At 33.7% G+C, this 15,801-nt stretch overlaps 1 protein-coding gene across 1 annotated transcript in view; it reads left to right on the top strand.

The window, feature by feature from the left end:
* The first annotated feature begins 981 nt into the window (after positions 1 to 981).
* Positions 982 to 15,801, top strand: part of LOC139449591 (POU domain, class 4, transcription factor 3-like) — a 90,571-nt gene continuing 75,751 nt past the window's right edge. Inside the window, exon 1 of the mRNA XM_071231054.1 lies at positions 982 to 1,067. Within this exon, the coding sequence (XP_071087155.1) occupies positions 984 to 1,067 (84 nt within the window). The 5' untranslated portion in view covers positions 982 to 983. The remainder of the gene's footprint in view (positions 1,068 to 15,801) is intronic.

Raw genomic sequence — 15,801 nt, 5'->3', positions numbered from 1 at the left:
CACTACTATTGTATCAGGTAAAATTAACTTATTAGCGAAAAAATACAGCCATATTTCAAAGTGTTGGACATACACTAAATGTGCACTATCTAGTCCATTAACTTAAGATAATATACACATATTCAGTGATGCAGCTCGGAAAACTCTGATTACAGAGCTTAACGATATGTTAAACCGACTTTCATGCTCTCGTTTAAGATTAAATGTATCAAAGACTTGCTGGAACCCCTCGATCTGCTTAACAATTATTGCTCTATAACTCCATCTAATAACCAGAGGGAATAAAATTGAATATAAATAATTCAAATTAATATTGTAAAATCATATATAGTAATTCCTTTTCGTTTAAAACATACATTGAACGATAACATTACTCCAGTAGAATGAATATTTGATATTTAGCGCATTATACGATCAATGGAGATCGATGAATATCCTTTGTGAGCTTATTATTAATTTTGTATAATTTCACCTGATGTAAGTATTTCTAAGTAAAATAATCATTATCTTCACAGATTTTACCGTCAAATCATCATTAAAATTGATGAAAGTGACACCAATACCACATATCACATAGAACCATCACCCTGATGGGATATTTAACCTTCCTCGACAACCGCATATCAGCATATTAGAAATTTATTAGAATTAACACAAGTGCTGTTTGTGAGTGTTTGTTGGTAGTAGCGACGTTGACGACGCATGATGCATATAATATTTAGATCAAAGCTCCGCGCTAACGCGTTACAGTGTTGCCACAATTATCACATGGCTAATCCTGAATTATATATAATTTAATTTTGTAAATGAATTGCCCCCAGATGAAGAGAGCATCTCAAATAGACACAAGCATTGGGACATAGGAGCCTTGCATTCTAGTCAAATTAAAGATACATATGAACTTAAAATATTTACGGGTCGTATAGAGCGATTTATCGTGTTGCCAACTGCGCTACAACAGCAACAGACGTTGTAGTATAAGGATGCAGTATGTACAGGGTCGAGAATGGGCTTCCGCGAGAGACTGGGGCCCCTGGATTGCTGGGGGTCGGGACTGGCCCAAACAGGTGAGACTACCAATGTTATACCTCACATGACGTCACGAAACTAAACCTTCGCGTCGATTTGGAAGAGTTTCAAACGGGCATATTTCATGTTATACATATTTTCAGAAACCCTTTCCCAACCCCCCTTTATCTATACCTTTATCTTGGTTTGAATAGTCAATATAAATGTGGGTTATTAAGTGCTGTTATTGATATTCCTGAAACCGTGCAATCTGTGCTGAGGTTGTTGAATTGTTGTGATCGATTTTAAATATACTTCAATATTTCAAATAGAATGTCCATACATTTGATGGTGTGTCCAGGCAACCGTTTGTTTTTAGTTTTACAGTTTCAAAAATCGTATTGGCATCATAAAGAGGAATTTTGTTGATACTTTAAATGGATGTATAAATCAAATTGAGCTATTTCATATGAAGATAATGTGAAGGAATATTTTTAAATAATTTTAGTAGCTAAATTTTTCAAAGTTATTCATGTTTGCGAACTGAATACGTGCTTTATTATAAATTTGAAAAACAGACTTTTATAAATCACATTTAATATCTTCCTCCTTCATATTCCTGCTGATTAAAAACTTATGAATTGTGGAAGTAAATACGACGACATGAGTAATATGAAACATGATGTTTATACCGGAAACATCATTCAAATATAAACGTCTAAATTATGGCTTTAACAAACAATCTATATGGCAAATATTTAAAAACAAAACGTGATTTTATCAATGTCAAAATCATAACTATGACGTATTAAATCTCACTTCTAGATAAAAAATACACGTACAGAGATAAATATAGGTTTCCTTCAAGCACGTCATAATAACGGTTACCGATGTGTTAATTTCTCCACCTTGACAAAAATCAGAAAAGTTTTAGAATCAGTTTGTTGTCGGTTTTTATTTTAAGCTTTCTCGTGTTACATTGTTTTTTATGCTGTGCCTGGAACCTCTTGTTTTCACTTGTATATTTTTCAGAAAGTTAGTTTTGAAGGAAATAAATATTTATTCGCAAATATTCTTGTATGAACAAGTACTCTTGTATTGAAAGCTGAGTATGCATTTTAAACATTTTTTTCATATTTGATTGTGACTTAATGCACGAAGAAAGACCAAATATATATATATAAATATCCTTGTTTAGTGAACTGGTGTCGTCAAATATACCCAGGTGACTGTCAGATTTGTATAACAATGAATAAAAACGAAAAAAACATTTCCATATTTATAAGTTTTCTCTGCAAAAAGTAGACCCGATTGTACAACCATTAAAGCTACAAAAACCTTTGCCATAATCACAAGAAATATGTACTAAAATCAGAGTCCATTGTGCGATTCCGACAATAGCATCAACATGTGTCCACGAATCACCATGAAGTAGTGATGATACAAGGTGTTCGGGAAAAGTTGAGGGTATCTTGCCCAGCCAGTGGCACCCGTCACAAACAAATGCGAAAGTATGTACACGTCCTTCTGTAGCTCTGTACACGCCCTTCTGTACTTCTGGACACATCCCTCTGTATTTCCGTACACGTCCTTCTGTACTTCTGTACACGTCCTTCTGTACACGTCCTTCTGTACTTCTGTACACGTCCTGTACTTCCGTACACGTCCTTCTGTACTTCTGTACACGTCCTTCTGTACACGTCCTTCTGTACTTCTGTACACGTCCTGTACTTCCGTACACGTCCTTCTGTACGTCCTTCTGTACACGTCATTCTGTACTTCTGTACGTCCTTCTGTACACGTCCTTCTGTACTTCCGTACACGTCCTTCTGTACTTCCGTACACGTCCTTCTGTACACATCCTTCTGTACTTCTGTACTGCGTCCTACGGGCGACAGAACAATATTTTTGAAGCAATTGCAGATATGCTGAGTGTCGATGAATATAGGAAATGTTGTCCAAGTGACATGGATACATTTCAGATAACTTTTCTAGGTGCAATAACACTGCTTGGATGTCTTGACGTGCGTTCCGGGGGTATATATACGTACTAATATGCTAGTTATATATGCTGGGTTTTTTACATGTAAACCTTTTTGTTCAGATATATCCCGCCTGATATTGTATAATTCATAATGTTCAAATGAACCATATAATCTTCAAATGTCGGAGAAAATAAAGATGATCACATCTTATCTAATCGTTTGATAATTGCGCGTGTAGTATATCCAATACGTATAAAATATATGTCATTAAAGTCACTAGGATCTGGTACGTAAAACGTGTTTCATTGGCATCGCGTGATTGTGCGTTGTTTAAAGGTTACGGGCGAATTTTATTAGCCTGTATCATTATAGAATAGATTGTTTCGGTTTGACGAAGGCCCAGATGTAATCTTCGATACTTGATAACCTTTTTAATGGAGAAATTAGGCTTATCAGTATATAAAAATGTTATCTAGCATCGGCGATGAAGTTTCTTACAAAAGTATAGATGTTCATTGGTATTATTGTGTGGAATATGGCTAGTGTATACATACATACAAGAAGAAAACAGGAATGACTACACTTCTATTGACAAAACCTTGGCAGAGATAGCCTACTGGCATTAAATCATATTTTACATCGTGCTCTTCGTTAAATACTTACATATCTGGAAATATAAAGTATGAACTGTATCAGCTTTGTTATATAAATATCAGATTTATGTAAGCGAATGCGATGATGATTATGATTGTTCAAAGCCAATATAGAGTATTAAAACTATAAGAAGTTAAAAAACACCTGATTATTTCATATGACTCTACAGCTAATCCTTCGAATGAAAAAAAATCGAGTGTTCTTTAACTTCTTTTGAGTAGTATATATACGATTAACAATAAATAGACAAAAACTTCAAGAAGAGATCTCTAAAAGCACATACATGTACAGGCGTAATATTGCTGTATACAACAAGTACGTCACAGCAAGCATGCAGAGCCCAAATGTGACTTATGAGTTACCTTGGTCTCGCTTAGTGACTTTGAAATAATCTAATAATTCATTCGTACAGAGTCGGGCTGTATTAAACTCTGGCTTCTAGTCGCAGATTGACAGTTTTGGAAATTTGAATTCATCACAGTATGTCATTTGGCGTCATCATAGTATATGTCATTTTACGTCATCACGGTCTGTGTCAATATGACGTCATTACAGTATATGTCATTTGACGTCATTACAGTATATGTCATTTGACGTCATGGCATTATATGTCATTTGGCGTAATCACAGTATGTGTTAAAGCCATCATAGCGACTGGCTTCCAATTTAAATGAACAAAGACGTCATTTAAAATAGATTACAAAACAAATTCGCCAATTGAATATAATTATATTCAAATTTGAATGTATCTACAATAGAGATGGCAAAGGAAATTGCAAGTTTAATGGTTTAATATCTCATAAGTAAATATTTCATATTCATATCACTACAATACCTGACTGGTTGTCCGAATAACTTTGCAAAAGAGAAAACATACAAGGTAATTTTAAGTAAAACCTAATTTCTTTACAAAGAAAGAATTAATTTCATTTTTCTTCCCAGGAAGTCTACCTATTGAATGAAAAATCCATTTGAAGGGTGGCCTAGTCATCTAAGGCGTCGCAATTCCCTGAGCAAATTTGCCCAAAGCCAATGATGGTGGGTTCGAATGCCAGATTCACCCTGATAATAATTCTTGGTTCGCTAGCACCATACCAACGCTGGTGGGTTTCACCCAAGTGGTAAACGTATGACACCACATAACTTTTGGCTTTCCTCCCACATGACGCTGACACGCCTTGATTTTTCCGGTGAATATTTCACTTGCCTTTGCGTGTGTTTGTGACATGTGCCAACGTTAGGGCAGGATATGCTCCTATTTTCACGAACATCTGGTATCATCACTACGTGATAGTGATTCATAAACACCTTCTTTTGACACAATCAAAATTCTACAATGGAGTCCGTGGAGTAATGATTCCCTTTGATTATGGATTTTGTTGTCGCTTATATTCATTGCCAAAACTATAAATACAAACATTACAGTTCTGAGTAGCCTCATACTTATGTGCAAGCCAATTTGTCTTTTAAAAAACTACTTAAATTTTCACATTTATTTTCGTTTAAATCATAGTTTGTTACTGATGCAAATGAAGATCCAGGATAGAACTGGTCTTCAGCAACCCAATCTTCTCTAAGAGGCGACTAACGGGATCGGGTGGTAAGGCTTCGCTGACTTGGTTGATGCATGTCATCGTATCTGTTGCGTAGATCGATGCTCATGATGTCAATCACTAGATTTTCTGGTCAAGACTTGAACATTTACAGACCGCCGTTACATAGCTTGAATATTGCTTGAGTTTTGAAATATGGTTAAAGGTTTTTCTAACAAATTAATAAAATCTGGCCATTTATCAAAACATTTTCTAAGAAAAACTCCTTTTATATCATCTTATAACATAATGAAACAGTACATCTGCTTAGACAGTTTCTTCGATCGGGTACATTTTCATATCTGCCAGTTTCTAGCCATTGTGATCATGCTGAACTAAAACGACGGGGTATTTCTAGGGATTTTGGAAGGAGTTTTCTCGCATTTATTTATATCAAAAATATATTTCAGCGCAATAATGCTTGAAAAGACTTTAAAGCCTTAATTTATTTGACCTTGTCGGCCTTTTCAATCTCCTGTTAACCAGTAGAGTCTTTTACACAATTATTCATATTTCAAAAGTTGGATGTCGGATAAAAAACAATTAAATTCCTTATGTTTTCAGACATACCCAATACAAATCCAAAAATTTAAGGATTAAACTGTTGACTTCCACAAAGAGATTGCTTCAGAAATAAAGATTCATAAATGATAGCAGCAGTGCATAAATCTCATCAACCCCTGCAATAACATGTACTGAGGCTGTGGAGCAAGACCAACACCAAGTACAAAAAGGAAGATTTTGAACCGGCACTAAATATAAAACGTCCACGCCAGAGAAAAATCAATCTCATCTGCCTAAGCTGGACGTTTAAGGTAAAAGCGGTGAACAGTGTGACAGTGTGAACTGTTATTTGTTTAATTGAATGTAAAACTCCTGAAAAGTTTATATTGTCGATGGAAATATTGCATGCTTGTTAAGCGAGTTATATTAAGAGGCGCACATAATTTTCAATAATTATCAACATCTGCGTACCTAATAAATGTACACTAAAATGGTCGAATGTGCTTTTTCGTATTAAGGTGATGTTGTGATCATTTAGAGGGTTCAAGCCGAGTTGTGTTGGTGAAAATATCAAAATTGTATTACATCTTTATAAGCAAGTTGTACGACAGTTCACACAATGAAATTGTACATGTAGCTCCATATTTTGTTTTGATATAATTTCATTTTTCTTGTCAACCAAGAGGCTTGATGTCATTTTGTTAATATTTGTTTCTTTTGCCGTTTGTTGTTACGTAATGACGGGTGTTTGTTAAACATAAGACTGACACACCTGGTTATTTATGTGGACTTGGGGTATTCGACTTGCTATTAGGCATTGTGAGAGATCTATGTTTATGATACAGCTTGATGCTTCCTTGATTACCATTTTAATTGATTACCATTTCAGTTATTTACAGTTTCAGTAAAATAACATTTTAGTTTATTACCATTCTAACTGATTATCATTTCGGTAAATTACAATTTCAGTTGACTAGCATTTTAGTTGATTACCAGTTTAGTTGATTGCCATTCTATATCATTACTATTTCAGTTATTTACAATTTCAGTTTATAACCATTCTAGTTGATTACCTTTCCGGTTAATTACAATTTCAGTTGACTAGCAGTTTAGTTGATTACCATTTCAGTTATTTACAATTTCAATTATATACAATTTCAGTTTATAACCATTCTAGTCGATTACCATTTCGGTAAATTACAATTTCAGTTTACTAGCAGTTTAGTTGATTGCCAGTTTAGTTGATTACCATTATATATCATTACCATTTCAGTTAAATACAATTCTAGTTGATTACCATTTCGGTAAATTACAATTTCAGTTGACTAGCAGTTTAGTTGATTACCAGTTTAGTTGATTACCATTCTATACCATTACTATTTCAGTTATTTACAATTTCAGATTATAACCATTCTAGTTGATTACCTCTCCGGTTAATTACAATTTCAGTTGACTAGCAGTTTAGTTGATTACCAGTTCAGTTTATGTCTTCTTCTTCATGTATCCGTGTCATGCGGAGAGGAACCGATCATTGAATATTCTGTGGACATTTTTTGTTTGAGACAGAACATTATTTCCGTCAGCGCTTCAAAACGTAAAATGTCCTTACTCGGAAAAAGCGAGCCAAATAGATTGTTTTATCAACATCAGAGAAAAATTCAGGAATTGAGGAAGAAAAAATACATGAAAAAATGTTACAGAAAATAATAATTGCATTGATAAATGTATTAAATAGAAGATAATTGTACAAACCTGCCCCAACGAAATGTAACTGTAGGGTTTAACTATGAAATAAATACATAAGGAAAGAGACAAAAGTGTATCATCTAATTAAAAAATATAACAAATAGGGAATAGGCTTTGGTAATATATATATCAGTTAGGCTGCATTTGAAGGCACAAGTGTTTTATCTATATTTTGTTGAGAGAGAGAGGGAGAGAGAGAGGGGGGGTGGGAGAGAGAGAGAGAGAGAGAGAGAGAGAGAGAGAGAGAGAGAGAGAGAGAGAGAGAGAGAGAGTATTTATTAGAGACGAATAACTCATCTTAAGGTCTATATGGGGATATGTGATGTTAAGGGACGATATGGTCACTGGTATAAATGCCAAAAATAATTCGAGTTTATAACTTTTGTCCCTGTAACATATTTTCCTACCCAAATCTGTAACTGTTTTTCTGTTGCTCATTTTCAAATGACTTTTTTATATAATAATATCTGAGGACACATTATTTTTTTCCGGCATTTTCGTGAACAGACTGTGTTGTTAAAAAATATCTGTTCACTCAACCTATACCCATCAGACCCCATAATATCATATGGTGGTTCCCTAAGCTGTCAGTGACAAAATCAGACTATTATTAACAGAATACGAAAAGGTCTTATTTTTTCTTTTTTTCTGTTCGATAAATAGGAATATACAAACATGTGTGTGAAGGTAGATGAATGAATGATTCATTATCTTAGATCATTGGTAACACGATTCTTGCCAAAGTTGTTTAGTCATTAATCTCTGAATGAAACAAGATCGAGTGTACAGTGAATACAAAGATTTTAAAGTACATAAAAACGACAAACAAAATGGGCCACTAACATGCACATGTGAACATGACAAACATATGTTGCTATGCCAACAACATGCACAGGTAAACATGACAAACATATGTTGCTATGTCAACAACATGCACATGTGAACATGACAAACATATGTTGCTATGTCAACAACATGCACATGATAACATGACAAACACGTGTTGCTATGCCAACAACATGCACATGAGAACATGACAAACATATGTTGCTATGTCAACAGCATGTACATGTGAACATGACAAACGTATATCACTAGTATAAAGGAAGTTGGCATGTGCTATATTAATGATGATACCGTATGAAAGAATATATTTATTATCAATAAAAATAATTCATCGTTCTTCACTCTGTTTTATACCAGAATCCTTGCATTAACGAATATAAGTAATCTCCGCGCGAACCAATATAGGCGAGGATGGAAACAGTCTGACATTCTGAGCAATGCTATTTTGTCATGTTCCTGCAAGTAGTGCCTTCAAACCTTCACAAGGCTAAATGTCAAGAATGCAAAATACAACTGCAGGGTAGTTTGGTATCAATAAAGCGTTTATGGGATTAATAGGAAAGCCACACGGCTTGACTGGTTTCTGGTTCCCACGAGTGAATTCCCCAACTACCTGTTACTAAGTAAATTATTAATTGATGTAATTAAGATCATCTCACTGTGGTTGGTGCGCTGTCTCGCTTGTTCCCCGGCAGACAATGTCAGAGGATACAACGACAGATGGTCAGCGACGTGCACTAGACGGGAGTGAGACTAAGACAGAAGATGGCAATCTCACACTGAAGGAACATACTGAATAGGAAACCTAGAAATATTGGTAGTCGTAGTAGTGTATAAAACAAAACCATTGTTGGTAGATATAGGTGCCATGTCACGGCTTCAAACAAAACTGTAGGTAATATACATGCAGTGCCGCTATGTTAAACAAAACTGTAATAAACATGGTGTATGTGTCACTGCATAAAACTACATTGTAATATACACGGTGAAATGATACCGTAATATACACAGGGTATCATTGTATAAAACAATACTGCACTATACATGGTGTGTCACTGCATAAAACAATACTAAAATAGACTTAGTGTATCACTGTCTAAAACAATACAGTAATATACATGGTATGTCACTGTATAAAACAATACTGAAAATAGTGTGTCACTGAACAAAATAATACAGTAACATACTAAGTGTGTGACTGCATAAAACAATACAGTAATGTACATGGTGTGTCACTGTATCAAACAATACAGTAATGTACATGGTGCGCCACTGTATAAAACAATACAGAAATATACATAGTGTGTCACTGTATAAAACAATACAGAAATATACATAGTGTGTCACTGTATAAAACAATACAGAAATATACATAGTGTGCCACTGTATAAAACAATAAAGAAATATACATAGTGTGTCACTGTATAAAACAATACAGTAATGTACATGGTGTGGCACTGTATCAAACAACACAGTAATGTACATAGTGTGCCACTGTATAAAACAATACAGAAATATACATAGTGTGTCACTGTATAAAACAATACAGTAATGTACATGGTGTGTCACTGTATCAAACAATACAGAAATATACATGGTGTGTCACTGTATAAAACAATACAATAATGTACATGGTGTGTCACTGTATAAAACAACACAGTAATGTACATAGTGTGTCACTGTATAAAACAATACAGTAATATACATAGTGTGTCACTGTATAAAACAACACAGTAATGTACATGGTGTGTCACTGTATCAAACAATACAGAAATATACATGGTGTGTCACTGTATAAAACAATACAGTAATGTACATGGTGCGCCACTGTATAAAACAATACAGAAATATACATAGTGTGTCACTGTATAAAACAATACAGAAATATACATAGTGTGCCACTGTATAAAACAATAAAGAAATATACATAGTGTGTCACTGTATAAAACAATACAGTAATGTACATGGTGTGTCACTGTATAAAACAATACAGAAATATACATAGTGTGTCACTGTATAAAACAATACAGTAATGTACATGGTGTGTCACTGTATAAAACAACACAGTAATATACATAGTGTGTCACTGTATAAAACAATACAGTAATGTACATAGTGTGTCACTGTATAAAACAACACAGAAATATACATGGTGCGCCACTGTATAAAACAACACAGTAATGTACATGGTGTGTCATTGTATAAAACAACACAGAAATATACATGGTGTGTCATTGTATCAAACAACACAGTAATGTACATGGTGTGTCACTGTATAAAACAACACAGTAATGTACATGGTGTGTCACTGTATAAAACAATACAGAAATATACATAGTGTGTCACTGTATAAAACAATTCAGAAATATACATGGTGTGTCACTGTATAAAACAATACAGTAATGTACATAGTGCGCCACTGTATAAAACAATACAGAAATATACATGGTGTGTCACTGTATAAAACAATACAGAAATATACATAGTGTGTCACTGTATAAAACAATTCAGAAATATACATGGTGTGTCACTGTATAAAACAATACAGTAATGTACATGGTGCGCCAATGTATCAAACAATACAGTAATGTACATGGTGTGTCACTGTATCAAACAACACAGTAATGTACATGGTGTGTCATTGTATCAAACAACACAGTAATGTACATGGTGTGTCACTGTATCAAACAACACAGTAATGTACACGGTGTGTCATTGTATCAAACAACACAGTAATGTACATGGTGTGGCACTGTATAAAACAATACAGAAATGTACATGGTGTGTCATTGTATAAAACAACACAGAAATATACATGGTGTGTCATTGTATCAAACAACACAGTAATGTACATGGTGTGTCACTGTATAAAACAATACAGTAATGTACATGGTGTGTCATTGTATAAAACAACACAGAAATATACATGGTGTGTCACTGTATCAAACAACACAGTAATGTACATGGTGTGGCACTGTATAAAACAACACAGTAATGTACATGGTGTGTCACTGTATAAAACAATACAGAAATATACATGGTGTGTTACTGTATAAAACAATACAGAAATATACATAGTGTGCCACTGTATAAAACAATAAAGAAATATACATAGTGTGTCACTGTATAAAACAATACTGAAAATAGTGTGTCACTGAACAAAATAATACAGTAACATACTAAGTGTGTGACTGCATAAAACAATACAGTAATGTACATGGTGTGTCACTGTATCAAACAATACAGTAATGTACATGGTGCGCCACTGTATAAAACAATACAGAAATATACATAGTGTGTCACTGTATAAAACAATACAGAAATATACATAGTGTGTCACTGTATAAAACAATACAGAAATATACATAGTGTGCCACTGTATAAAACAATAAAGAAATATACATAGTGTGTCACTGTATAAAACAATACAGAAATATACATAGTGTGTCACTGTATAAAACAATACAGTAATGTACATGGTGTGTCACTGTATCAAACAATACAGAAATATACATAGTGTGTCACTGTATAAAACAATACAGTAATGTACATGGTGTGTCACTGTATAAAACAACACAGTAATATACATAGTGTGTCACTGTATAAAACAATACAGTAATGTACATAGTGTGTCACTGTATAAAACAACACAGAAATATACATGGTGTGTCACTGTATCAAACAATACAGAAATATACATGGTGTGCCACTGTATAAAACAACACAGTAATGTACATGGTGTGTCACTGTATAAAACAATACAGAAATATACATGGTGTGTCATTGTATCAAACAACACAGTAATGTACATGGTGTGGCACTGTATAAAACAATACAGTAATGTACATGGTGTGGCACTGTATAAAACAACAAAGTAATGTACATGGTGTGTCACTGTATAAAACAATACAGAAATATACATAGTGTGTCACTGTATAAAACAATTCAGAAATATACATGGTGTGTCACTGTATAAAACAATACAGTAATGTACATGGTGTGTCACTGTATCAAACAACACAGTAATGTACATGGTGTGTCATTGTATCAAACAACACAGTAATGTACATGGTGTGTCACTGTATAAAACAATACAGAAATATACATAGTGTGTCACTGTATAAAACAATACAGTAATGTACATGGTGTGTCACTGTATCAAACAATACAGAAATATACATAGTGTGTCACTGTATAAAACAATACAGTAATGTACATGGTGTGTCACTGTATAAAACAACACAGTAATATACATAGTGTGTCACTGTATAAAACAATACAGTAATGTACATAGTGTGTCACTGTATAAAACAACACAGAAATATACATGGTGTGTCACTGTATCAAACAATACAGAAATATACATGGTGTGCCACTGTATAAAACAACACAGTAATGTACATGGTGTGTCATTGTATAAAACAACACAGAAATATACATGGTGTGTCATTGTATAAAACAACACAGTAATGTACATGGTGTGGCACTGTATAAAACAACACAGTAATGTACATGGTGTGTCACTGTATAAAACAATACAGAAATATACATAGTGTGTCACTGTATAAAACAATTCAGAAATATACATGGTGTGTCACTGTATAAAACAATACAGTAATGTACATGGTGTGTCACTGTATCAAACAACACAGTAATGTACATGGTGTGTCATTGTATCAAACAACACAGTAATGTACATGGTGTGTCACTGTATAAAACAATACAGAAATATACATAGTGTGTCACTGTATAAAACAATACAGTAATGTACATGGTGTGTCACTGTATAAAACAATACAGAAATATACATAGTGTGTCACTGTATAAAACAATTCAGAAATATACATGGTGTGTCACTGTATAAAACAATACAGTAATGTACATGGTGTGTCACTGTATCAAACAACACAGTAATGTACATGGTGTGTCATTGTATCAAACAACACAGTAATGTACATGGTGTGTCACTGTATCAAACAACACAGTAATGTACATGGTGTGTCACTGTATAAAACAATACAGTAATGTACATGGTGCGTGACTGTCTAAAACAATACTGAAAATAGTGTGTCACTGTACAAAATAATACAGTAACATACAAAGTGTGTAACTGCATAAAACAATACAGTAATGTACATGGTGTGTCACTGTATCAAACAACACAGTAATGTACATGGTGTGTCATTGTATCAAACAACACAGTAATGTACATGATGTCTCATTGTATCAAACAATACAGAAATATACATAGTGTGTCACTGTATCAAACAACACAGTAATGTACATGGTGTGTCACTGTATAAAACAACACAGAAATATACATAGTGTGTCACTGTATCAAACAATACAGTAATATACATGGTGTGTCACTGTATCAAACAACACAGTAATATACATAGTGTGTCACTGTATCAAACAACACAGTAATATACATGGTGTGTCACTGTATAAAACAACACAGTAATATACATGGTGTGTCACTGTATAAAACAATACAGTAATATACATGGTGCGTGACTGTCTAAAACAATACTGAAAATAGTGTGTCACTGTACAAAATAATACAGTAACATACAAAGTGTGTGACTGCATAAAACAATACAGTAATATACGTGGTGTGTCACTGTATCAAACAATACAGAAATATACATGGTGCGTGACTGTCTAAAACAATACTGAAAATAGTGTGTCACTGTACAAAATAATACAGTAACATACAAAGTGTGTGACTGCATAAAACAATACAGTAATATACGTGGTGTGTCACTGTATCAAACAATACAGAAATATACATGGTGTGTCACTGTATCAAACAATACAGAAATATACATGGTGTGTCACTGTATAAAACAACACAGTAATGTACATGGTGTGTCATTGTATCAAACAACACAGTAATGTACATGGTGTGTCATTGTATCAAACAATACAGAAATATACATGGTGTGTCACTGTATCAAACAACACAGTAATGTACATGGTGTGTCACTGTATAAAACAATACAGAAATATACATAGTGTGTCACTGTATAAAACAATACAGAAATATACATAGTGTGTCACTGTATAAAACAATGCAGAAATATACATGGTGTGTCACTGTATAAAACAAAACAGAAATATGCATGGTGTGTTACTGTATAAAACAATACAGAAATATACAAGGTGTGTCACTGTATAAAACAATACACTAATGTACATGGTGTGTCACTGTATCAAACAATACAGAAATATACATGGTGTGTCACTGTATAAAACAAAACAGAAATATGCATGGTGTGTTACTGTATAAAACAATACATAAATACACATAGTGTGTCACTGTATAAAACAATACAGAAATATACACTGCGCGTGACTGTCTAAAACAATTCTGAAAAAGACATAGTGTGTCACTGTACAAAATCATACAATAACATACAAAGTGTGTCACTGCATAAAACAATACAGAAATATACATGGTGTGTCACTGTATCAAACAATACAGTAATATACATAGTGTGTCACTGTATCAAACAACACAGTAATATACATGGTGCGCCACTGTATAAAACAATACAGAAATATACATGGTGTGTCACTGTATAAAACAATTCAGAAATATACATGGTGTGTTACTGTATAAAACAATACAGAAATATACAAGGTGCGCCACTGTATAAAACAATACAGTAATATACATAGTGTGTCACTGTATAAAACAATACAGAAATATACATAGTGTGTCACTGTATAAAACAATTCAGAAATATACATAATGTGTCACTGTATAAAACAATACAGTAATATACATGGTGTTATAGAAGTTAAAGAACGGATTAGCTATGGTCATATGACAAAATCGGGTGTTATTAAACTTCTGTTGAGTAGTATAAATTAAAGTAATTTAACAGTGTTTAACAACATGTTGCTACTATAGCATGTAACATGTAGAACACGATACTGTTGTTTCAAAACCCTCTGGGATACACGAGAGGTTTATATATGACTGATATAATGTACAAAAGTATACTGCTCACCGTTTGATAGGGATAATCACATATGTCATTCTTTTTAGATATAACTTGACATAAACTGCCGGTCAAAAGAAAGTATACACTTGAAATTGGATTGATCAAAAAATTACAAACGTTGCTTGGGTGTAAACAGTCGCCTAAGCACTGCAAACTTAAGGTTCAAAACACAACTATGATACCCGTATCAAATGCATCACCATTGCAGACTGTGACACTCACTCACTCACTCACTCATTCACTCACTCACTCACTCACTCACTCACTCACTCACTCACTCACTCACTCACTCACTCACTCACTCACTCACTCACTCACTCACTCACTCACTCACTCACTCACTGTATATACATTTTACATTCTGTATGGAAAACCTCAAACTTGCCATCAAGGACTGTATTGCTGTCATTTGATATGATTAATTGATTTAGTAAGGAAATAATTTAGGTATGA

This window comes from Haliotis cracherodii, unplaced genomic scaffold (genome assembly GCF_022045235.1).
Source record: "Haliotis cracherodii isolate W230 unplaced genomic scaffold, xgHalCrac1.p SCAF_8, whole genome shotgun sequence".
Classification (NCBI taxonomy): domain Eukaryota; kingdom Metazoa; phylum Mollusca; class Gastropoda; order Lepetellida; family Haliotidae; genus Haliotis; species Haliotis cracherodii.
Note: the sequence above shows the minus strand (reverse complement) of the source record. Positions and strands in the feature narration are given on the sequence as shown.